We start from the raw sequence: 24,947 nt of genomic DNA, 5'->3' as shown, positions 1-24,947 counted from the left end.
TGACAGGGAATCTAGAAAACAGCCTGAGACGAGGGTGGATCTCCCAGCCTCCATGCCGCAGGCCTGGAGGTTTGTGTAGTCGACGTTCTCCCCCTAGTGGCAGAACTGAAGATGACAGGCAGGAGGGAAAAAAAGCCTTTCCACCCGCGAGGCCTGGCTGCCAAAGGCTCCAGAGATGCGGATGGACACCAGGATCCAGCTGCTCTTGCATGACTCGCCCTCCCTTACCTCGCCCTGATCCTGGCCTTGTCAGATCTCATCTTTACTTAACATTTTGATATTTTATCATAGAGTTTTTTGGTTAATTTTGATATATTAAAATATTGTATTAAAATATTATTTCTGGCTGGGGGTGGTGGCTCACGCCTATAATCCCAAAACTTTGGGAGGCTGAGACGGGTGAATCTTTTGAGGTCAGGAGTTCGAGACCAGCCTGGCCAACATGGTGAAACCCCGTGTCTACTAAAAATAAAAAAAAAAATTAGCCAGCCGTGGTGGTGGGCGCCTGTAATCCCAGGGACTCGGGAGGCTGAGGCACAAGAATCGTTTGAACCAGGGAGGCAGAGGTTGCAGTGAATTGAGATTGCACCATTGCACTCCAGCCTGGGTGACAGAGCAAGATTCCATCTTGGAAAAAAAAAAATTATTTCTGCCAGGTGCGCTAGCTCATACCTGTAATCCCAGCACTTTGGGAGGCTGAGGTGGGAGGATCACTTGAGGCTAGGAGTTTGAGACTAGTCTGGGCAACATAGCAAGGCCCCCATCTCTACAAATAATTTAAAAATTAGCTGTGTATGGTGGCACAGGCCTGTAGTTCCAGCTTCTCAGAAGGCTGAGGTGGGAGGATCAATTGAGCCCAGAAGGTTGAGGCTGCAGTGAGCTGTGATCGTGCCACTGTACTCCAGCCTTGGACGGAACAAGACCCTGTCTCAAAAATATATATACATATATTTCTATTGATTACTGAGGTTTTTGTCACTCTCTTACATTTTGTGCATGAGGTGAGTGCCTCAATTGCCCTCTCCCACCCTCATCATAGTCCTGATGCAGAAGTCAGCCCACGAATCCCCCTCTAGATACACAGAGTGCGACTCCCATCATTTGTCAGGTGAGCCCTGAGGCTCCACCCAGGGTGGGGCTGGCCTGTGAGGGCCTTGTGTGTCTAGTGCTCTTTGCACTGTAATCATGGGAGCTGCAGATTCTCCAGGCTTTCTCCAGAAGGGGAATGGCTGCCTTTCAAAGTGTGTTCTAAATGAGAAAATACCTCTGGATCAAGGGCGATTTGAGAGCACAGAGATGCACTGGGTTCTGTGGTGCTTACATACGTGGAGACCTACAGGTAGGCCCTGGTTGCTGAAGCCCATGGCAATCAGCCATAGCTAGGAAGAAGGGCTGGGGCCCAGCGCATCTGGGAAGGCCACCGCCTTGGAGCCCCTTCCTCATCTGGGCCACCATCCCACATCATCAGCCTGAGACCTCCAAGTGGCTCACCACGGAGGCAGCCATCCTCAGAAGAGTCAGGGGATAAAGGAGAGCTCATCCTTGACATCACTAGCTACCAGAGACCTGCCTCAACTGCATCATCTGCTTCTGCCCGCCCTGCCACAAACCCACCATCTGCAGCAACCCTAGACCACATCCAAGGAAGAAAAGACCCCAGCCCTGGGCCCTGGAAGGTCTCTGCTATTATCTGCCCCACCCTCTACAAAAGAGTGCCGAGTCTTCCCCCATCATTCCCACACTCTCCCTGAGGAGTCCCTGGCAGATGCCAAGGGGACATCGGTTCAATATGGGCCAAAAAGTGGCAACCACAGAGCTCTGCGGTCCAGCCCATCTTGCTGAGTTTGGATTTATTACCTGGGCTACAAAGGGTTAAGTCAAATGCCTTCAAATGCCTATATCCCTGGGAGAAGGAAGAGGAAGAAGCAAAAGGCTCTCCTAAAAGTTGTATTTGTAAGAAAAAGCAAAGGAAAAAAGAACTGTTCACTGGCCAAAGCTGACCCCTTCCCACAGGGGTGCTGCAGGGGACCCCAACCCACACGTCAATCTGATTGGATCAGAAAGCCTTTCCTGAATTTTTCAGACCCACCCCAATCCCAAACCATTTACACCCCCAAGAAAATGGAGTTATTTTAAATAAACCCCATTTTACTTATGGAGATGGCCACTCCTTCCAGAACCATCCCGTGCAGCTATTGCTGTCCCTGAGTATCTCTCTAGGCGGGCAGCCAGAGAAAGCTGCTAGGGAGCTGTGGCTTCAACTGAAAATTCTCTCCAGCAAACTGTTTCATGGGGCTCTCAGTACCTGCCCTTTTTTTTTTTTTTTTTTTTTTTTTTTTGAGACAGTCTTATTCTGTTGCCCAGGCTGCAGTGCAGTGGCATGATCTCAGCTAACTGCAACCTCCACCTCCCAGGTTCAAGCAATTCTTCCACCTCAGCCTCCCCAGTATCTGGGATTACAGGTGCCTACCACCACGCCCGTCTAATTTTTGTATTTTTTGAGATAACATTTCGCCATGTTGGCCAAGCTGGTCTTGAACGCTTGACCTCAAGTGATCCATCTGCCTCAGCCTCCCAAAGTCCTGGGATTACAGGCGTGAGCCACCACATCCGGCCAGCACCTGGCACTTTGACTGCGGCTTCTTAAGCCCTCAGATCCCTGCATACTGGAAGCACCTGGACTTGGGGTGAGATTCATTTGCGTGGGATCCATTCCTGCCATCTTAGAGCAGCGGTTCTCAGGCGTACGTGCATATCCTGGTGTATCTCATTCATTGAGAAGTGGACCTGCAAAAGATTAACTAATAATAAAGTGCTCAAGTCTGTGGCCGACTTGACTCATGCATTGAGCAGATTCAAGATGATCTGCTTATCAGTGTCATGCTCACTTTGCATTCTGATAAGCCTTTGTGAGTGGAACGAGCTCTGCCATGGCCTGGGAGGTTCTCATGCCTCTTGCCTCGCTTCTCAGTTCTGACGTTGGCCCCTCCCTCTTTCCTGTCAAAGTCTTTGCACTTACAGAGTCATTTGCTGGGAGACCTCTTTTCCGAGGCCTTTGCATTGCTCTATTTCCTTCTTTGGAACTCAGCTCAAAAATGGAACTTTTCCAGGTACTGACTTAGAGGGGTCTTAAGAGAGCCTTTGGGGAAGGGAGGTGAGAGGCTGGAAATAGCTTGTTCTTCGATCTACATGGAGGTTTCAGGGTGTGCACATAAGTAAAAATTATTCACTGAGCTGTCAACTTAAAATTTGGAGAGTCACTGTATGTAAATAAACCTAAAAAGGCAAACAAACAAACAAAAATAAACAAATTTCCACCTCTTCCCTGTCTCCTGTTATTCCTATTACTGTCAACCATGGCATGTTCATTTCTATCCTGGCATACTATTACATTATTTGCTTGGTTATTTGTAAATTGTATCTCCTGCTAGAATGTAAGCCGCATGAGGACAGATGCTCTGTCTTGTCCACTGCTGCGCCTTTCAGAGAATAGCATAGTGCCTGTTACATAGTAGATACTTTAAAAAGAAGTGAATAAATAGATGGTTGGATGAATAAAAAGGTTTGGATTTAATGATGGGGAAAAAAGAGGCAGAGGAGGTCAGCCTGAGGCTAGAACTGCTCACTGGACCCCCCACCCCCAGCCTACAGTTGAGGGGTCTTACTCTGTAAGCCCAAGTCCAGAAGCTTGCTCCCTGCCTGGAGGACCACACTGGCATGTCTATACCTCGTTGGGGTCATCCTGGTCGGCATAGATTAGGAAGCCCGTGAAGAGGCTGTCTGTCCAGTAAGGGTCGTAGAAGAGCCCATTCTGCTCTGAGTAGAAGATCTGCAGCCAAACTTCGTCACCCTGCTTGAGAGCCAGGATGGTGGAGCCCGAAGCCACATCGTGGTTGCCGGTGTTGGCATCAAAGGTCCGGATGCGGTACTGGCCGTTGTGCACCAGGCCGATGGCCAGGTGCTTGTTGGCCAGCGTGATGTCATAGGTGAAGTAGTATATCCCAGGCACGCCGCAGACGAACTTGCCGCTGGAAGCATTGTAGTGACCACCCTCGTTCATCAGAATCTTGTCAAACTTGATGGGCAGCCGCTCCCGTGGGTAGCTCTTGGTCACTGCCACCGAGAAAGCTGACTTGGTGTGGCCGCTGCCGCAGCTGCAGGGGCCTGGGAGGCCCGGCTCCCCCTTCTTGCCCTTAGGCCCCTTCTTGCCTGGTGTGCCATGCTTCCCGGGGGTGCCGTTGACCCCCTTGGGGCCACGGGGGCCAGCCCGCCCAATGGCCCCGGCTTTGCCCTTTGGTCCTGGCTTTCCCCGGTTACCTGTTCGGCCAGGTGGACCTGGAAGACAGAGCAGCTGATGTTATGGAGGGTCCTCACAGACCTAGGCAGAGGGGTGCTCCTTGGTGTTCCAACCTTGGAGAAGGAGTGCTTGGGTAATGGAAAGAACAAGAAGGCTTTGGAGACACATAGAAGTGGGCGTAAATCCTCATGCTAGCTATCTGGAAAATGGAAATGATGATACTTACCTTTAAAAATCACTGTGGATCAGGGCAAAAAGTTCACACCCTTTCCTTTTCCTGCCTTCTAAGGAAGAGTCTGGTCTGTCTGCCAGATCAATCCTTCCACGAGCTGTGCTGGTAATGGGTTGAGAAGAGAACTAGAAAAAGCCTCTTGATTTCAACACATTGATCTTAGTAAAATCCCTGCCTAGTGCATACAAGCCCTGCGCACATGTACAAGGATTTTATTGCAGCATTGCTTACAATAGCAAAAAATAGGAACAACCAAATGCCCATCCAAAGGAAAATGATAAAAAAAATTATAGTCCATTCATACTGTGGATTTCTATGCAGGAGTTAAAAAAAAGAAAAGTAGAGTTACGTGTACTCTATGAAACCTTCTCTAACATATACTAAAAGGAAAGAGCAGGTGGCCAGACCCTTTATGTTAAAAGGACACCAGGCTGAGCATGGTGGCTCATGTCTGTAATTCCAGCACTTTGGGAAGCTGGGACTGGAGGATCGCTTGAGGCCAGGAGTTTGAGACCAGCCTGGGCAATGTAGCCAGACACTATTCTACAAAAAATATAAAAATTAGTCAGGCATGGTGGCGTGCACCTGTAGCCCTATCTACCTGGGAGGCTGAGGTGAGAGGATCCCTTGAGCCCACGAGTTCCAGGTTACAGTGAGCTCTGATTGTGTCACTGCATTCCAGCCTGGGCAACAGAGTGAGACTTTGTCTCTAAAAAATAAACATTAGGAAAACAAAAGGAAACCACAATGCTAAATATTTCTACACCCATTTAAATGCATAGAAGAGTGCCTGGCCTATAGCAAACATTCCCTAAATACTAGCTGGCATTCCCTGCAGAACAATTCCCCCAATTGTGTTATCCTTTAGAACGCTTTTTGATGTTTCATACTCATATTTCATAAAATGCACATTTCTCTCAATACAACATTTTTGGCTATTGCTTGTATAAAATCAATTTAGTTTATGTCCCTTCAACTCAACATTTTAAATAAAACCTATGTGGATAATGACTTGAGTTCACTGACACAAGGTTATGTCACCCATATGAACTGGGTGGTCAAGGAAGTAATGTTTCAGGCATTTTCCATCCTAACAAGTTACTTTGTTTCTTATACGTATGTATGTAGGCATTTCACTGTGTTTTAGAGTTCTGAGTTAATCTGTAATGCATCTGAATTTTTCCTATTTTACGTAATTCGGAAATAGGTTTCCAAATAGCATTTTGTTACTGAACACTTGATTTTCAGCAACAGAGTGCTTATGTTAAATGCCTGACAATGCCCAGTATTATTAAACACATATGTAAATACACAGAAAAAGGCCAGGAAACATACGCACCTAACCAATTAATAGTGGTTACCTCTGGAGGGTGAGGGGGAGGATGAGAAGGGGTAGTAAGTAAGGAGGACTTTTGCTTTATGTGTATTGTTTGAATATATTACATTGAGAATGTATTTGTATATTACTCATATAATTAAAAATAAACAAAAAGAATGGGAAAAAATAAAACTAAGAAAAGTCACAAAACTCTTGAAAAAATGAAAATAAACAAAAGGTGGGAAAAGGGGCCAAGAGAAGAGAAGTAGAGACAGAATCTTTTTTTTTTTATTTTTATTTTTTTAGAGATAGAGTCTCACATTGTTACCCAGGCTGGAGTGCAGTGGTGCGATCATAGCTCACTGTAACCTCAAACTCTTGGGCTCGAGTAATCCTCCTGCCTCAGCATCCTGAGTAGCTGGGATTTCAGGCACACACCACCACGCTTGGTTAATTTTAAAATTTTTTGTCGAGATGGTATCTCCCTATGTTGCCCAGGCTGGTCTCAAACTCCTGGCCTCCCAGTACTCCTGCCTCGGCCTCCCAAAGTGCTGAAATTACAGGCATGAGCCACCATGCAGCCCCCAAGTCAATTTGACTTGGGGTTTTTGGCGGGAGACAAATAGGTGAGAAAGCTTACCAGGAAGTCCTGCCATGAACTATATAATGTGCTTTCCTCTTCATTACCTTTTTTGAGAGACTTCAGGAAAAGCTGACTTTACTCTTGAAAGACTTTTCTGAAGGTGAATTTGTGTGTGTGGTGATGGGGGCGGTTGGATGTTATCCTGAATTGGCCCCAGGGTGACAAGCTTTGTCTGGGTTACATGTGCTGGGTTCCCAACACCGCCTTCCTTGATGTGGTGGCTTCCTTCTCTGCAGAGACTCAACACATAGCAGAAGAGATGGCCAAAGGCAGCCCCAGTACATGGTAGAACTTCCTGGTAAGCTTTATCTATTTGGGGAAAAAGTCAACAGCAGAGACTCTCTGTCTCTCAGGATCCATAGGCAAATCTCAGGGAAAACTCTAGCTGGCCTGCTTGGAGCAGATGTCCAGACCTGAGTCTGCTGTTGTGGTCAGGAAATTGGATATCATGACACCAGTGCCCAGCACGCTGGAAGACCCCCCCGCCCCCACATACCGCCAGTCAAAGCTATGATGGTCACTTTTATACTAATCTCCTGGGGAGGAGGTACTTTTGAAGGAATTAGTTGGGTGTGGTAGGAAGAGACCTGGATTTGCAGTCAACTATCTGTGTGTGTGTTATGTGAGCTCAGTAAGTCAATTACAGGGTGCCTAACATTTATTGTATGTCTACGCTGAGACAGGTGCTTCATACACTGTTGTATTTCATCTTTACCACAACCCTGTGAGACAGGTGCTATTATTATCCATATTTTAGAGATGAGGAAACCATGGTTTGGAGAGAGGTTAAATAGTTTGCCAAAATCAGTGACCAGGTTTGTTTCCAAAGTTCATGTTCTTTCAGGGATGATATTTTGCTCTCAACTGAATCACTCTGACTCTCAGTATCCTCATCTGCACCATGGCGAAAATAAGAATCCCTCTGGCACAGGATATGGATGGTCAGATGGGCAACATGCTCAAAAGTGCTTTGTCAATATGAAAATGCCATACAAATAAAAATTATTATATTTCTCTACTGCTTAAAATGTAGGCTTAGGGATGCTGCTGACACTGAAAAGTGCTCGGTTGCTGGGGTGAAAGTTTGGAGATATAAGGAATGTCACAACGGAAAGGTCTGTAGAGTATATCCATTCTGCTTGCCGTCTGCCTGGCATCCCTTCCTTTGGGGAGCTGCCGTTCACCATTTCATTTCATATGGTCTTAGCAGGGCTGTCAGTCACAATGACTCTCACACACACACACACACACACACACACACACACACAAACATGCACGCAGGGGTGGCCCCATGAGCCTGCCCTGCAAACGGCGGCGCCTCACCTCCTTGGTCAAGGGAGTTGGTCCAGGATACACATGTGGCCAAGGAGAATTGGCTGTTCTGAGATTTGCTCTGTGGATGAAGCCAGGAAGATGTGGGCCTGAGCCCAGCAGTTGCTATTTCAGAACTTCCAGCCTTTGTGAGGATGCAGCAAACACAGAGAGAAGCAGAGCCCTGACAATGATATTTGAGCTCCTGGACTCAGCTATTCCTGGAGCTCGGCTCTTGGATGTCTCAGTTTTGTTTTGGCTTTTTTTTTTGTTTCGTTTTGTGTTTTGCTTTTTTTGTTTTTGTTTTTGTTTTTTTGGAGACAGGATCCCGCTCTGTTGCCCAGGCTGAAGTGCAGTGGCGCAATCTCAACTCACTCTAACCTCGGCCTCCCGGGTTCAAGCAATTCTCCTACCTCAGCCTCCAGAGTAGCTGGGATTACAGTCAAGCGCCACCAGGCCTGGCTAATTTTTTGTATTTTTAGTAGAGATGGGGTTTTGCCATGTTGGCCGGGCTGGTCTTGAACTCCTGGCCTCAAGTGATCCGCCCACCTCAGCCTCCCAAAGTGCTGAGATTACAGGTGTGAGCCACTGCGCCTGGCCCGATGTCTCAGTTTTATGAGCTAATACATTCCATTTGGGACTACAAATTGGGTTTCTGTCACTTGCAATCGTCAAGAATTCTGAGTAATATTTTGGGAGACTTTTCCAAAGTCACTTAGCAACCCAAAGGTGCACCAGGGACAGGAACACAAAATTCAATACCCATGTTCCTTTCAGAATAAACTGCTCTGAGGCTGGGCACAGTGGCCCATGCCTGTAATCCCAGCACTTTGGAAGGGCAAGGTAGATGGATCACTTGAGATCAGGAGTTTGAGACCAGCCTGGCCAACATGGTGAAACCCTATCTCTACTAAAAAGACTCAAAAATTAGCCAGGTATGGTGGCGTCTGTAGCCCCAGCTACTCAGGAGGCTGAGGCAGGAGAATTGCTTGATCCCAGGAGGCAGAGGTTGCAGTGAGCTGAGATCATGCCACTGCACTCCAGCCTGGGCAACAGAGCAAGCCTCTGTCTCAAGGTGGGGGGAGGGGAATATATATATATATATATATCTGTTTATAAGTAAACAGTAATCTGATTTATAATGAAGAGGATGTCAACTTCATGACACCCCTCGCATGTCGGATGCTGTCAGCCAGGTGGGAACGAGAGGGGCAGGTGCAGGCCTCTTACCTTCTTCTCCGCTGTCCCCCCTGTCGCCGTCCTGTCCATCTTGGCCGTCTTTGCCAGGAAAGCCCATTCGTCCCATCATTCCTGAGGGCCCTGGGGCTCCTGGGGGGCCGGGTGGGCCCTGGGGGCCAGGCAGGCTGCAGACTAGTTGAGGGGAGCCTTTCCGGAAGTCCCTGCGAGCAAAGGCGCCAAGCAGTGGGTCAGCAGCGCAGGGGAGGGCACAGGCCAAGAGCACCCAGGGAATCATGGTGGTCACCTGTGGGAGGCAAGAGAGCTGTGACAGGTGAGTGTGGCCACCAAGCTGGCCTGGGTCTGGTCAGAGGGGGTGCACAGGAGGAGGCAGCTGGGATACACTCAACTGGATTTCTGTCTCTTGCTCTTTCCTGCATCACATACAAGTAGATGTGATGTGGACAGAGTCGTCATAGCTTGAGGAAGTATTTGGGTGAGTGGAGTCATTACCCAGAATACACTTTGAAGCGGTCTCGGGGGTGAGGCACTCATGATCAGACCATCATCCCCCAGAGTGGCTGAAATGGATGCAGACCTTATGACCCAGAGACCGGTGACTGGGAGGAGCTATGAATGGAGAGAAATGATCCATGGTTTCATCCAAATCTATGGCATGAATAGAAAGTTACAGTTCTACAAGGGTAGAAATGCTTGAATTGTAGGTGACTTTGCAAGTAGTCTGCTTCTCACAGAGACTCAGGGTTGCGCATGAGGAGGGCTGAGGATTCAGTTACTGAGAGGAGGTCAACCATCACCTGAGTGACCTTGGCAGGCCGGTAGCAGCTCCTCCCCCAGGTGCTTCCTGAGCTCCAGGCATGTGCTAAGAGCTTTCCATTCATTACTTGATCTTCACAATACCCTTAGAGAATAGATATAGGAGAGGAAGCGGAGGCTCAGAGAAGTTGAGCAATGTGTCTACATCACACTTTTCCGACCCGGGGCCTGTGGGCTGCATGCACCCCAGGATGGCTTTGAATGCAGCCCAACACATTTGTAAACTTTCTTAAAACATCATGAGATATTTTTTGCGATTTTTTTAAAGTTCATCACCTATTGTTAATGTTAGTGTATTTTATGTGTGGCCAAAGACAATTCTTCTTCCGATGTGGCACAGGGAAGCCGAAAGACTGGACGCTCCTGGTCTACATCACGTGATGAGTAGATGGCAGGGCTAAGGTTTGAACCAGGCCATCCAGATCCAGAGCCTGTGTCCTCCCATCCCAGGCTAGACCGTGTCCTTAAGGCTGATGGCAGCAATAGCATGATCCCACCGGAGACCAGTGTGCTATACACCCAGAGGTATCTACTCCCTGCCCTCACTATGCATACGCAGAAACTGAGACCCAGAGCAGAAATAAGCAACTTGCCCAAGATCTCTCAACAAATCAGTTCCATTGCTTTGTAATTAACAGCCTCTCTCTCAGGAACGAAACCAGGAGGGGGAACATCCCAGGCATGACTTCCTGCCATGGAGATAAACTATGAAATGGTAACTTGCTTTGTGACCTTAGGCAAACCCTTTTCCCTCTCTGGGCCTCAGTTTCCTCACCTGAACAACAGGGGCTGGACTCGAGCAGTGGTTCCTAAACTTCAGTGCGCATCAAACTCACCTCGAGGGTTTGTTAACACACAGGTTGTTGGGCCTTATCCCCAAAGTTTCTCATTCATTAGTTCTGGGGTGAAGCTGGATCATTTGCATTTCTAATGAGTTTCCAAGTGTTGCCGTTGATGGAGGTTCAGAGACCTTGTTTTGGGAACCACTAGAGTAGATGGTCTCTAGGGTTCCTTCTAGCTGCAATGCTGAACCTTTCAGACTTTAATCTGTTCTCTTTCCAGATACAGAGCACTGTGGGCTCCATAGTCCTCACTCAGCCTGTGGCTATCCAGTCAGAGCGTCTGAGTATTAGGGGGATCCTCGGCAGCTGTGGTCCTGGTTGCATGGCAGGGGCATTGCTCAGGCATTGACCTTTGGAACTCATTTTTCCTTCCGGGCCTTCAATCTCCGTTCCCTTCACTCTGCTTGGCCGCTGGCTCTTGGAGACCCTGTCCAGGATTTTTGGCTGCCTCTGGCTGTTCCTCTCAGAAACAGGCTGACCATACTTCTCCTCCTGCCCCCTCCAGGATCTTTAACCTTGGAAACAGATGCTGAGGGGAAGGCCTGGGCTTGCAGAGAAAGGAAAATGTTCATTGCCCACATCCCAGCAGTGTGACAATCACAGGGCCCAAAATGGTCACTCCCAAAGAGCCTGCAAAAGGCCCTCATGGAAAAGATAGCTTTAAATGTCTGCCAGGCACAGAGATGCAGAGCAGTCTAGGCCTGCCCCAGTCATGAAACATCTAGAAATCCTCCTCCTGTCCCTGTACCTCCCCTCCCTTCAACTTGGAAGGGGAGAAGATGGCCTTGCCCGTTTCACACCTTCAATGGGGGAGCAGGAAGAAATCTCACCTTTGAACGGAAGGGTTGCCAGGGAGTGGAGACTTCAACCAGGGGGAGGAGGAGCTCCCCTCATTGACTAAATTAGAAGTAGGGAGGGGTAGGAAAAAATAAGGATGCAGTTTGATTGTATTTCTGACGTCACACTTGCTCAACCTAGGTTGCATAAATAATAGTAGAGGTGGTAGGCAGATACGGCAAACATCGTGGAAACGTTACATAAATGACAGGTGCTTTTGGAAAACCATGGCCTAGACACTCCCCAGGTCCTGTGAACCACCATTTCTTTCCCTTGTCTACATGATGAGGGTCTTGGACTACTGGTTAGCCTTATTTGTGAGCTGCAGCACAACTGGGACCCCCAGAATAGAAACTGAATTTTTAAAGCAGGTTCGAAATGATTTGGAAAGTTGCAGTCTACAAACATTTTGCAGTAGGGAGAGAGAGAGGAAGTGGAAGCAAGTCTTCAAGGCAGATGAGAATCCTCAAAGAGCTAGCCGAAGACAGGCAGAAAAGAGAGGGAGAGAAGGGGAACCATCTGTCACACTTGACAACTCCCCTCTCTCTTCTGACCTCCATGCCCAGCCACACAGGCTCCACAAGAGGAAGCTGGATTTGCTTTCTTGCCCACAATGGCCTTGCACCAGCTTCTCTGGACAAAGAGGGAATGCCTCTCTGCAAAAGGTGGTTCGGGGCAGGCCCCAGTGCCTGGGTGGAGGGGTGTGTGTCTGAGACACACAGGGAGGAAGGGTTTTCTGAGCTGGAGCCTGAAGGCTCCTGGAGTCCCAGAGGAGTGCTGGGAGCTACAGGCAGGAAATGTTTTGGAAATAAAGGCGGGGAGACCAGATTCTAGTTCCAAACCTAGAGGAAGGGAGGGAGAGGAGAGTCTCCTAGCCTCCACAGCACCTCCAAGAAAAACAAGGCTCCAAATAGCTCTGCTCCCAGCTTGTGCCCTGCCCCACCCTCACCCCATTCTCTACACAATGGTGTGGAGAAAGCCTGGGGGCAGGGTGCTTAGAGGGGCACTAAGGCCCTGAGGAATCCAGGCAGATTAACTCTTCCAGGGCCTTTCTTTATTTTTCTTTTTTTTTTAGGGATGGGGGTCTTGCTCTGTTGCCCAGGCTGGAGTGCATGGTGCAAGAGCTCACTGCAGCCTTGAACTCCGGGGCTCAAGTGATCCTCCTGCCTCAGCCTTCTGTCCCAAGTAGTTGGACCTACAGGAGTGTGCCACCACTGTCAGCTTGCACCTTTTAAATACATTTAGAATCATGAACTTGGGGAGGGCCTCAGGGAACCATCTAATCCAACCTCTTCAGTTACAGATGGGGAAACCAAGGCAGAAGCAAACCCACCTTATTACACACCTACAATGTGCCAGGCACTGTGTGAAGCTCTGTATCTACATTTTTTTTTTCTCACTTTGTCACCCAGGCTGGAGTGCAGTGGCATGATCTCAGCTCACTGCAACCTCCACCTCTCGAGCTCAAGTGTTCCTTCCTCCTCAGCCTCCCGAGTAGCTGGGACTATAGGAGCATGCCACCATGCCCAGCTAATCTTTGTATTTTTTATAGAAATGGGGTCTTGCCATGTCACCTGCTGGTCTTGAACTCCTGGACTCCAGCGATCCACCCGTCTCAGCCTCCGAAAATGCTGAGATTACAGGCGTGAGTCACCGCATCCAGCCTGCTGCATTGTTTTATATGAAGCTTACTTAAGTCCTATGAAGCTTACTTGAGCCCTTATTGTCCCATTTTTTTTTTTCCAGAGGAAAAAACAGATGCTCCAAGAAGTGAAGTTATCTACTCAGAGTCACACAATCAGGGATTAATGGAGATGGCGTTCAAACCCATGTCTGTATGCCTCTGAAGACTGTGCTTAATCCATGCCCCTTGCTTCCTGCCCCTGCTATTTTCCCCCCATTTTATAGAAGACACTGAAACTCAGGCTAATTTACTTATGTTTACACAACTAGTTAGTGGCAGAAGTTATATTTGAACTTGGGTTTGGCTGACCCTAGTACCCAAACGCTTTCCATTATGTCAGCATTTCTTATATTTTTCCTCCTAAATATCCCACATTACAGAAAAGACCTTGAAGCATATGCCAAAACCACACACAGCCATAGAGAAATCTCTCTGATGCCCTGTATTTTATTTTACAATTTTTATACACACACTACATGACTTTGAAAATGTACAAGTGATGCTTTTTTTCTCTCTCGGGGTGCTGGAGTAAATCAATGTTTCAGCAAGACCTCCTGTCCTTTGAGAGGCCCACACTTGGATTAGACAAGGTGATGAGAGGCATGGAGGGGACAGCCTCCTGGACCCTGGGTCCCCACTATAAGCCCCTTTGGTTTGTTAATGGGGGGTGTTTCCAAGGCCTGAGCCAAAAGATCAGGGTGTCACTACCCAAGACCCTCCAGTAGGGTGCTGGCTTAAACAGCAAACATCAGAACCCCAGCTACGGCTTAAGAGGCCCCAACGGAGCTGGCTCCAGCCTCCGCCCCAACTTCAGCTCCTCCCTGGCTCCCTCAGCTCCTCTGGCCCAGCACCCCCCTCCCACCCCCACTACCTTTTCCAGGCCAAGCTCCATTCAGCCCCAAGGCGCCAGCCACTTCGCCAGTAACCTCACAGCTCCACCCTCTTGCTTTGCTGGCTCTTTATCTCCTGTATTTCAGTTTAAATGTCACTTCCTCCAGGCATTCCCTGACGTGCCCTCTCAGCCAGCGCCCCCTTTCTGCAAGCTCCCCTTTCCCAGCTCTTTCCACTCACCCCTATCACTTTACTTGGTTGCCTCCCCCATGTGTCTCCACTAAAATATAAGCTCCATGAGTACAGGGACCCCAGCTGGCCCCCTGGCTTCAAACTTCCTCACACACAGTGGATGTTCAAGAAATATTTGCGTAATTAGTAAGTGTTGGAGACACGGACTCTGCCCTCAAGAAAATCCACAGCGAAGAGAAAACCAGGCAGTGGCTGAAATCCAGAAGAGAGAGCACTGACACCCCTTGATACAAATCAGTTCTTTTTTCCTCTGCTTTTCTAACCCAAATCAGATCAAATCCCTCCTTGCTTTTGACCCCTTACAGTACAGGGCTAGGTCTTGCCCTCTCTGGCCCGTAGGGTGGGGCCAGCCTTGCAGAATGCCTTACATATAGCAGGTGCTCCATAGAGAGCTGTCCAATTAACCAGAAGAGAGGTAAGTATTAGTCCTTTCTCACCTTTAAAAAAAATCTCACTTCCTAAATTGTCCTTTCTGGGGGTGGGAAGGTGTTACTTGAATATGGACGCCTTCATTAGAGCCTTCCTGCTAAAGGGATAAAAAATATTAGTTGGTTAAACCCCAGAAATAGAATCATGGGTTGCTAAACTCGGATGAGTTCTTTTTATTTTTATTTATTTATTTATTTTTTGAGATGAAGTCTCGCTCTGTTGCCAGGCTGGAGTGCAGTGGCACAATCTTGGCTCACTGCAACCTCCGCCTGCTGGGTGCAAGCAATTCTTCTGCCCCAGCCTCCCGAGTAGCTGGGACTACAGGCGCATGCCACCATGCCTGGCTAATTTTTCGTATTTTTAGTAGAGACTGGGTTTCACTGTGCTGGCTGGCCAGGCTGGTTTCGAACTCCTGACCTCGTGATCTGCCTGCCTCACCTCAAAGTACTGGGATTACAGGTGTGAGCCACCGAGCCTGGCTGAACATGGATGAGTTCTTAAATCTGGCTTCTCATCTCTCTGTTAAGTAGCTAATGATTCATCAACACACATGTTCTAGAAAAGCACTAGGAGCTAAAGTGCCACAGCCTGAGTCTACTGTCAGGGAAGTCTTCCTCCTGGCCCACAGGACATGGCCCCCTGGTTTATTCCCAAGGACCCTCTGACCAGACTGTGATGTGAGAAAGGCCAGAAGTGGGGACGTGGGCCTCTCACTGATCCTTCCTGAATGTGTCTGCCAGTAGAAGTTCCAGGAATACTTGTCTTGAGCAAGCCCGCTAGGCCTGGGTGCTGAACAATCTCCCCTTGCAGACTGGAAGATGTAAATTATGCTCAAATAAATCTGACCTGTTGGTGATCAGGTTTTGACACACTGACAGGTAGGAGTGGCATTTAACTCCGTGGTTAAGAGCCACGGAACACCCAGCACTTGGTTCCCTCAACTATGCAATGAAAATGATAGTACACCTACCTCAGGGAGTTTGTGTGAGAAATGAGTGAAGGAACGCATTCAAAGATTCTATCTAGTCCAGTGTTTGACACTGTAAAAGCTCCACGGTTGGAAAAAACTGTGCCTGAAATGCCCCCAATCCTTCACCTCCTCCGGGAAGCCCTCAGGTAGCTGCCAGCCTCATCCTTCAAGTCTCAGGTCTCCTGTCATCTCCTCAGAGGGGCCTGCCCTGATCATGTGATCCAAAGCATTCCACCCACCCTGCATATGCTCTTATTCCATCCTGTTCTTTCAAGGCATCTGGCTCAATTTGTGATTATGCATTTGTTTGTTTCTTGACTTGTTAACTGTCTGGCTCTTTCCCTGGAATGGAAGGTCCAGGAAAGTATGGGCCCTGCATGTTTCCCTCAGTTGGACTGCCGGAGCCTAGCGCAGCACCTGCATAGAGTAAATACTCAACACACAGCTGGTGAACAACCTTAAATGAACTGGTCACTCTTACAGAGACAGGAATGATCCAGGGTGGTCACAGGAGGAAAATTCCAGGCAGCAGTTTGACATGACTAGAGGCTATATAGGCCGATAAGACCCTGAAAAACAGGGTGTGGACCAAGCTGGCTAAGACCCACTGGACCCAACGTGGTGATGGATTTGATCGAGATTTCACCCAGGACCTCTTTATACGCTCGTTCATGTACTCAATCACACACCCACCAGTGCCACGACAGCTCCGAGAACACCCATATTTGGTGTAGAAATGGGTGGCACCACAGTTCTGGGAAATCTCCACCTTTTTCCAGGAATTTTCATGAATATTCCACCTGTTGGTTAAAGAAACCCGTAAAGATAGAAACCCCAAACCCCTCTGCCCAACTCCCTCTTGAGAACGCCCACAGCCCCTGAGTGTATACTTTTTCCCGTTGCAATAAGTCACCATAATCTCACAATTTTCTAACTCATCCTTGAATTCCTTCTTGAGATGGTGTCAAGAGCCTGGACACTGGCTGGAGTTGAGGTCCCACTGGCATTTGAGGACCTCCCCAGCCCACCAGTATTATTACAATTTATAAAGCAAGGGGATCACAAGGGTCTCAATAAAAGTGTGGATGACAAAGCCTCACTTGGCCACTGAGGAAAACTCAGTGCAATGACTGGGCTTGGATTCTGAAGACCGGGGTCCCAGTCCTAGTTTTGTAACTTACTAATCATGTGACTGTGAAAAAGTCATTTCATCTTATCTGGGCCTTCATTTCCTTACCTGTAAAATGGACATTTGCCCAGTCTGCCTTACAGGGTTATTCAGAGAATCAAAAGATAGTGGATTTGAAAACAAAACATGATACAAAAGTTAGAGCCGTATTTAAAATTGTAATTGTCACTAGCTGCAACTGAACTAAGGGATCATAGTCCTGAACTCCCACTGGGAGCCCCTGGAGTATTTCAGGGGAGACCTCATCCTGGGTGGAAGAGGACACCCAAATCTCGCCCAGCAGGGCAATTCTGCCTGTGTTTGGTGTTAAAAGGGACAAGACTTGCTTGCAGATGAAGCTTGCTGAAAATCCGCTTTGATGGGAGAATAGAATATTATAATAAAAAACATTCCACGTCCTCCCCGAATTCCAGGAAGTAAATTGGAAACAGTCCTCTCCAGCTTCTCTGAAAAGCTAAAGAGATCCTTGGAGGGAAAAAGCTGCTCCTCACACAGTGCTCACGAAATGTCCCCTCTCTCCAGATCTCAGGATCAGTGTCCATTTGGAAACTGTCCAGAATCCAGAGTCTAAATACAGAGGCATCAAAGTTGTGGGGCCCACTTGCCAGGATGCCTCAGAAAATATTTCATCTGCTATTTTCTCTCTTTCTCTCTCCTCATTTCTGGCTCAGCCTAGAAAATGAGATCCAAGGACACATCATGATCTAACAAGGCCTCGGAAGCCAAGGGTTTGTCTCAGCAAGAATTCTTGAAAGCACACAGGAAATCAGTCCGTGTGTTAAAGCTGAAGACTTATACCTTCTAATATATACACTCCCAGCCTTTACAAAACGACAAACGTGGTGCATAATGTGGTGGGCAGTGGAGCCCACCCCCGGGGCCCTGGCCTGCTGCACCTCTGAGCCTCAGCTGCCTCCTCTGCACAATGAGGGCAAGAGTCAGGCTCTGGAGTGGCCGAAGACAAAGCCGTCAAGCTTTGGCATTGTCTACAGCTGTTTTCTCCACGTGGAGACCAAGGACTGCCGTGGGAGAGAAGAATGCAGCAGCTGTGAGAGATGTGAGGGGGAGAGAAGGCGGCTGAGGATGTTCACATCCCGGTATCGCATCCCCAGGGCCCGTCTCCACGTGCCTGACCACAGCAGTGGGGGAGTGGGTGTGAGCAGCTCGGCCCAATAGGAAAATGATGCAAGTCACACGTGTCAGTTTGTCTTGTAGTCACATTAAAAAAGTAAAAAAGAAGCAGGTGAAATTAATTTCAATGCTATTTAGCCCATTATTTCCCAAATATCATCATTTCAACATGTAATCACCATAAAAATTATTAATGAGACATTGTACATTCTTAGTACTAAGTCTTTGAAGCCTAGTGATGTATTTCACACTTGCAGCGGATCTCAAATCAGACTGGAGCATTTCAAGTCTTCAATAGCCGCATGCTGGCTTCTACAACAGCCCCAGCATAGCTGTGTGGGTTCAGACGCCATGAACTAGCTGTAGTACCTTCACACGTTATTTAATTTCTCCCCTTCAGTCTCCTCCTCTCCAACATGAACACGATGATAATAGAACCTACCTTAGACAGTTGTTATGAGAATTTAATGTTTCTAGAATAAGACCTGGCATATGGCAAGAGGTATAAAAGCATTAGCTTCTATTATTTTATTATTTCTTGCCCTCCCAAAAATCAAACAAGGTAATGGATGTTGAATGTGATGATACAAATTTTAAGACCTTGTTTAAAATTGTAATTGCCACTAACTGCAGTTGAACTAACAAAAACCAGTCCTGATCTGCCACCCTGAGTCCTGCATGCATTTCAGGTAGAGACTCCGGTAGCTTCTCATAAACTCCCATTTTCACTTAAGTTAGTTTGAGTTATGGCTCTGTCGGGTGCCACCAAAAAAAAAAGTCCTAGGGAGGCTGAGCCTTTGTTCTTGCCCTGCTGTTTCTGCTCTGAGGGAAGGATGGGGTGTTGCCTTGGCTTCACAACTTTGAGCCACCTGGCGTGTCCGTGCTCCATAATACAGAGACCAGGGAAGAAGCGGGATGGTGCTTATCTCATCAAGTGACAGGGCCAAATGGGATATCAGGTGTGCATGTGTGCATGATACTGTGGCCTGGCACATGGATAACCAATAAATAGTATGGTTTATTATTATTGCCTTTGAGGCCGGACACTGGGGATTTGGAGGTGAAAAGATGTAGTTGCTGCTCCTGTAGGGCCCACTCTGATTCCTAGAACTTCCTGGGCAGGTTATAATGATCTGCTTACCTGAGCGTCCGGCTGGCACACCTGTGTGACCAGGAAAAAAGAGCCTCACTCTCCTTTTCCTTTGTAATAGGCGCCCAACGGCATCTAGATGTAACAGCATCCAAGACCAGGCAGGCAGCAGGGGAAGGAAATTTTGGGGTTAGACAACAATCCCTGGGAATGACATAAAGGGGACTACAAGATCTAAGAACTGAGGGAGAGAAACAAATTCTGAACTTTGAAGAGGTCAGGGAGAACAGGCTAAGTTTTCCTTGACTTTTCTGGGTGGGCCCAAGAACTTCCATGGAGTCATTTCTGGTCAGGCCTTGATGGGCGTTCAGAGTAACGCTAAACTTCTGATACAGGGCCGGGCACAATGGCTCACATCCAGAATGCTGGTATTTTGGGAGGCTGCGGTAGGGGATCACTTGAAGACAGGAGTTCGAGACCAGTCTGGCCAACAAAGTGAGACCGTCTGGGCAACAAAGTGAGACCCCCCCTCCCCTCACCCCGCCAGCTCTACAAAGAAAAAATAAATTAGATACAGGTCTACCCTTAGAGAAGCATGAGCTGGTCTGGTGGTTAAGTCATTTTCCAGCTGTTTGACCTTGGGCAAGTTATTTCATCTCTCTAGGTCTCAGTTTCTTTGTCTGTAGAATGAGAAAAATAATAATGTATAGTCTTATTCGAATTTGAATATTTATTGTTTCACTTTATGTGTGAAATCTGAAATAACCCCAATTTTCCCAAGTTAAAAGTTGTCAAGAATCTTGTAAGGCAGTGTGAATTGTAAATTGTAAACTGTGTTTATGCTATAGCCACATAACAGCACTGTCCTAACAGGTAATCAGAAATACCTACCATTCTTCAGCAGGTGAGCTATTTTTTTTAACTTTTAAAAAATTTCCATAGTTTATTGGGGAACAGGTGGTGTTTGGTTACATGAGTAAGTTTTTTAGTGGTGATTTGTGAGATTTTGGTGCACCCATCACCCGAGCAGTATACACTGTATCCTACTTGCAGTCTTTCATCCCTCACCCCACTTTCACCCTTTCCCCTGAAGTCCCCAAAGTCCACTGTGTCATTCTTATGCCTTTGCATCCTCATGGCTTAGCTCCCACTTATGAGTGAGAACATATGATGTTTGGTTTTCCATTCAGCAGGTGAGCTTTTAATGACACCAGTTTTGAATTATTTGAGGTCTTTAGGAATGCCTCCCTCAAGTAATTTGACTGCTCACACCTCCCTTATAGAGTAATTGTGAAAATTGAATGAGATAATGCAGCAACCAGCCCACAGTAAGCACTCAGTAACAGCAGTGATTTTTGATACAATAATCATTCCTGAGAACAGAGAGAGAGATGATGTCATGGGAAAAGGTTGTCACACTCATGAGAACAAACAAGCAGACCTGGGTAGACCTGGGTCTGCTGTTTCCCCATCTGTAAAGTGGCCGTAATAGTGACCCTGTGAGGAGCTGAACATTTGCAAACTTTGGCATCAATGGCGATGAAGGCAGTTATAATGACTGATGCGATTTTATAGCTTGGCATGAAAGCAAAGAGGTACAGGATTTCTACAGGTGTGCCCTACTTTAAACAAGATTGTAAAATTCAAATTTAGTCATTCAATGATTAGCTTTTAACTTTTTGTTAATATTACAATGTGTAGGCTGAGTGCAGTGGCTCATGCCTGTAATCCCAGCACTTTTGGAGGCCAAAGCAGGTGGATTGCCTGAGTCCAGGAGTTCGAGACCAGCCTGGACAACATGGCAAAACCTCGTCTCTACAAAAACTACGAAAATTAGCTGGGCGTTGTGGTGCCCGCCTGTAGTCCCAGTTACCTGGGAGGCTGAGGGGGGAAAATCGCTTGAGCCCAGGAGGCAGAGGCTGCAGTGAGCAGAGATAGTGCCACTGCACTTCAACCTGGGCAACAGAGCAAGACATTGTCAAAAAAAAAAAAAAAAAAAAAGAGAGAGAGAGAGAGAATAAACAACGTGCAAAGACTGGCTGAGAAGGATTAAAAAGCTATGGAACATGCCCCTGCCACTGAGGGAATTAGAGCCTAGACAAACAGGGATCAATTGGCGGATCAGTGGCCTCACGTGGATCACAGACTACTCTGTACTTTTTGTTTTGGGTTTTTAATTGGAAATTGTTGCCAATGTAAAACTTGGGAGGTTTTATATTAACATCGACGTTTGCAGCTTTTCTTGAGCAGCAGAAGGATCTGGGCAGCACTGAGCCTGCATTTACGCAGGTCACCAGGTAGCTGCCCCTTGAGACAAGGTATTACAGGCTGACTTGTGTCTCCCAAGAATTCACACACTGAAGTCCTAACTCTCAGATTCTCAGAATGGGACTGCATTTAGAGATAGAACCTTAAAAATGGTAACCAAGGTAAAATGAGTCATATTTTACCTTGATATGGGTAGGCCCTAATCCAGTATGAGTGGTGTCGTTATATGAAGAGGAGATCAGGACACAGACATATACAGAGTGACAACCATGTGAAGACACAGCAGATCATGGCCACCTGCAAGCCATGGAGAGAGGACTCAGAAGAAACCAACCCTCAGACACCTTGATGACGGGTTTCCAGCCTCTAGGGATCGTGAGAAATAAATGTCTATTGTTGCATGTCCCCAGACTGTGGTATTGTCATGGTGCCCCACACTGACTAGGACAGACAGCCTGTGTTCTAGAGTGTTCACAGTCCTCACCACTCCCAAATATCATGCATCCCATTCCCATACACATTGTGCACAGCCCCTGTCAGTATCTGAGTTTGCAACCCCTAACCTAGAGGAAAAGAGTGATGATTCTCTATGTATGTTGCGTGTTCTTATTTCAAAGTTTTGATGTCCATATCTCCCTTAATTCTCCCCACACTTCTAAGAGGCTGATACTGTCATCTCCACTTGGCAGAAGAGAAAACAGAGCTCAGAAAAGGGAAAAATTACTTTTCCTAGGTCAAAGTTTGGGTGGAACTCAGTCCTGCTGGCTAGGAGCCCAGAGCTCAAGTTCCTCTACCATGGCCCCTCAGCTAACAGAGGAGTTACTAACAGGGCAGTGATGTGTATGCGCATGTGTATGTGTGTTACAGGAGCCACTTAATAGAAGTGAAAAAATCCACGGGAAGGTTATTTGCTTGAATAAATATTTGGCACAGAATTCCTTTCAAAAGAAAAGCTAGAATGGGCCGGGCACAGTGGCTCATGCCTGTAATCCCAGCTCTTTGGGAGGCCGAGGCGGGTGGATCACGAGGTCAGGAGTTCGAGACCAGTCTGGCCAATATGGTGAAACCCTGTCTCTACTAAAAATACAAAAATTAGCTGGTTGTGGTGGCGTGCACCTGTAGTCCCAGCTACTCAGGAGGCTGAGGCAGAAGAATTGCTTGAACCCAGGAGGTGGAGATGGCAGTGAGCCGAGATCGTGCCACTACACTCCAGCCTGGGTGACAGAGCAAGACTCCATCTCAAAAAAAAAAAAAAAAAAAAAAAAAGAAAAGCTAAAATAGAACGTAACTAATAGAAGTTTGATTTATGCAAGAGTTCATCTCATAGAGGCAAATTAAGGTTGGCAGGCCTTTGACCTGGAAGAAGGAGTGGGTGAAGCTGTGGGTGTGGAGAGGGACTCTGTTACCCCACAGTGAACATTCAGGAGTAGGACGCATCAGTGATTGAGACAGCAAGAGAGACTGTCTGATCAGTAGGGTCAGGATAAGAGAAGGAATAGAGAGACAGGGGAGAAGAATAGGGAGATTTGCAGAGAAAAAAGTGACATCTTGGAGAACTTGCTGAATATTCGATGGAGACAGAGTGGCTTCAAAGATGACTCCAGCCTTGTGAAAAATAATCTCAGTTCATCCATACAATGACACACTATGACACCATTAGAAGAACAAAGTAGGCCTGTATATGTAGATATGTAAACATGGCGAAGACACACTGTTAAGTGAAAAAAGCAAGTTGTACCATGGAATGTAAAGTATGCTTCTCTTTGAGTTTAAAAAAAAAAAAAAAAAAAACCAGCACAAATATAGAGTATATACATGTACAGAAGGGTTGGGGAAATACTTTCTGAAAAGATACAAAATCTTGTTAAAGGGGTTACCTTTCAGAATTGGGAGGGAGTCTATAGGCTTTTACTTTTCTCTTTCTAACTTTTGAACCGTTCGAATTTCCTGTGATGAGCATTGTTACTTTTATAACATTTAAAACAAAAGGTAACCCTAAGGTTTAAGGATTGGAAGACAGGTAAGTGTGCTATCCCTGCTAGGAGATGGGGAGAAGTCAGACATTTGGGAGGAAACAAATTCTGCAGTGAATCTGATGTGTTACAATGAAGGGCTGTAGTGATGCTTGGAAATGTGTGGAGAGTCTGAGGATCGGGCAGTTGAAAGCAGGAGTAATTGATATAATTACTCCAGATGACAGAATACATTAGAGAATGGTGCAGAGGGAAGGCAAAAATAAGGATGTGAGAGGACAGATTTTTAACAATGCTAACTGAGCACCAGCCTTGGATTGCCTTATGTAGGACATTGTCTTTCTATTACTGCTACTTCAGCATAGTGGAAACACAGGGTCTCTGAGAAAAGGCCAGTCTAAGGAAGGGACCGCTGTAGGCTTCCAAGCAGGGCAGGTTTGTGGTCAAGGAGCAGAGGAGGATCACAATGAGGTAGTGCAAGGGACTCATGGTGTCAGAGGAGAGACCTGGGCTGGGAGAGTATTAGGGCCCACTGCAATTGTTCGGCTGAAAAGCGAGGTCCCAGAATGCGGCAGCAGCAGTGGGGATGGAGAAGTAAGAACAAAGCATATTAAGACAAGTAGTTTAGGCAGGGAAGGAGAGTGAAGAGAGTTAAGAAGCATGGGGTACAAATCTCTGCCTGCCGTTCAATACCTTTTGAGCTGTTTGCCAGTCTGTATCACATATTTAAATAAATGTGAAGATTAAATGAAATAATGCATTTAGTAAATGTTAACTGTGATTGTTAGCTCGGGTATTGGACTCAGATTTACCAGACTTCAAGTCCCTTTTTCATCAGTTACTAGCTGTGCAACCCTGTCCAAATCATTAATGTCTCTGAGCCCAGTTCCTCTCTTGTAGACCGGGATCATCTGTTGTCATGAAAATGAAAGAGCACAAGTAAAGTGCTGGCAGGACTTGGCACAAAGTAGGCGCTCAATAAATGGCAGAGCAACGGGTATTACTATTGTAACGGGTAAACCACTTGGCACAGAGCCTGGCACACAGTAAGGACCCAAAACATGTTAATTTGTGTTATAATACAGAAGCCAGAAGTCGAGAGGCAGGAATGCGGGAGCTGCCCAACCCGCAATAAAGGCGCGCTGGCAGCTCTCCCGCCTTCCGCATCCTGCCCCGCCCGCAGCAGTGCGAGTCCTCCTCCTCCCCGCGCGCACTTGCCGCCCCCGCCCGACCGCGGTGCGGGCCACTCACCCTCGCGGCTGCCCGCCACGTCCAGGGGCGTCCGGAGCAAAGAAGCTCTCGGCGGGGCTCCGCGTCCCGGCTTTCCTCGGCGGCGGCAGCCGGGCCGAGCGCCGGCCCCAGGCATAGTTTTCCCATCCCGTCATGGGCGGGAGAGCCTTCCTCCCGGTCACGTGGGCTGGCCCGCAGGGCAGCATTCTCTTTTTAGCAGCTGTTTGGAAAAACTTGCAGTGCTGATGACAACTCGGGTGTGTCGATGCATCTCTGCGTGGGTAGAGCTTGTTAGTGTATTTGGAGGTTTTGTGCACCAGAGTGATCAGAGTGATTGTTTCCCAGGCGTTTGCAAAGGTGTGCATGGACTTGAGTGTGATGATAAATCATATGGATGTGTTTAGTTG

The 24,947-nt window shown here is 47.4% G+C and overlaps 1 protein-coding gene across 2 annotated transcripts; it reads right to left on the bottom strand.

Moving 5' to 3' along the window:
• Positions 1-2,330: 2,330 nt before the first annotated feature.
• Positions 2,331-24,689, bottom strand: C1QTNF2 (C1q and TNF related 2). Of its 2 annotated transcripts, XM_031935407.1 has the most exons (4): positions 24,562-24,670; positions 9,032-9,284; positions 4,318-4,335; positions 3,547-4,113 (listed from the first exon to the last, which is right to left on the bottom strand). In XM_031935407.1, the coding sequence occupies exons 2-4, from the start codon at positions 9,273-9,275 to the stop codon at positions 3,722-3,724; spliced, it is 654 nt and encodes a 217-aa protein (XP_031791267.1). In that variant the 5' UTR covers positions 9,276-9,284; positions 24,562-24,670; the 3' UTR covers positions 3,547-3,721. The 2 variants fall into 2 exon arrangements, with proteins under 2 accessions (XP_023074697.1, XP_031791267.1); XM_023218929.2 differs by having other exon boundaries at positions 2,331-4,335; positions 24,562-24,689.
• Between the last annotated feature and the right edge of the window lie 258 nt (positions 24,690-24,947).

This window comes from Piliocolobus tephrosceles, chromosome 4 (genome assembly GCF_002776525.5).
Source record: "Piliocolobus tephrosceles isolate RC106 chromosome 4, ASM277652v3, whole genome shotgun sequence".
Lineage (NCBI taxonomy): Eukaryota > Metazoa > Chordata > Mammalia > Primates > Cercopithecidae > Piliocolobus > Piliocolobus tephrosceles.
This window is presented reverse-complemented; position numbering and strand designations above follow the sequence as displayed.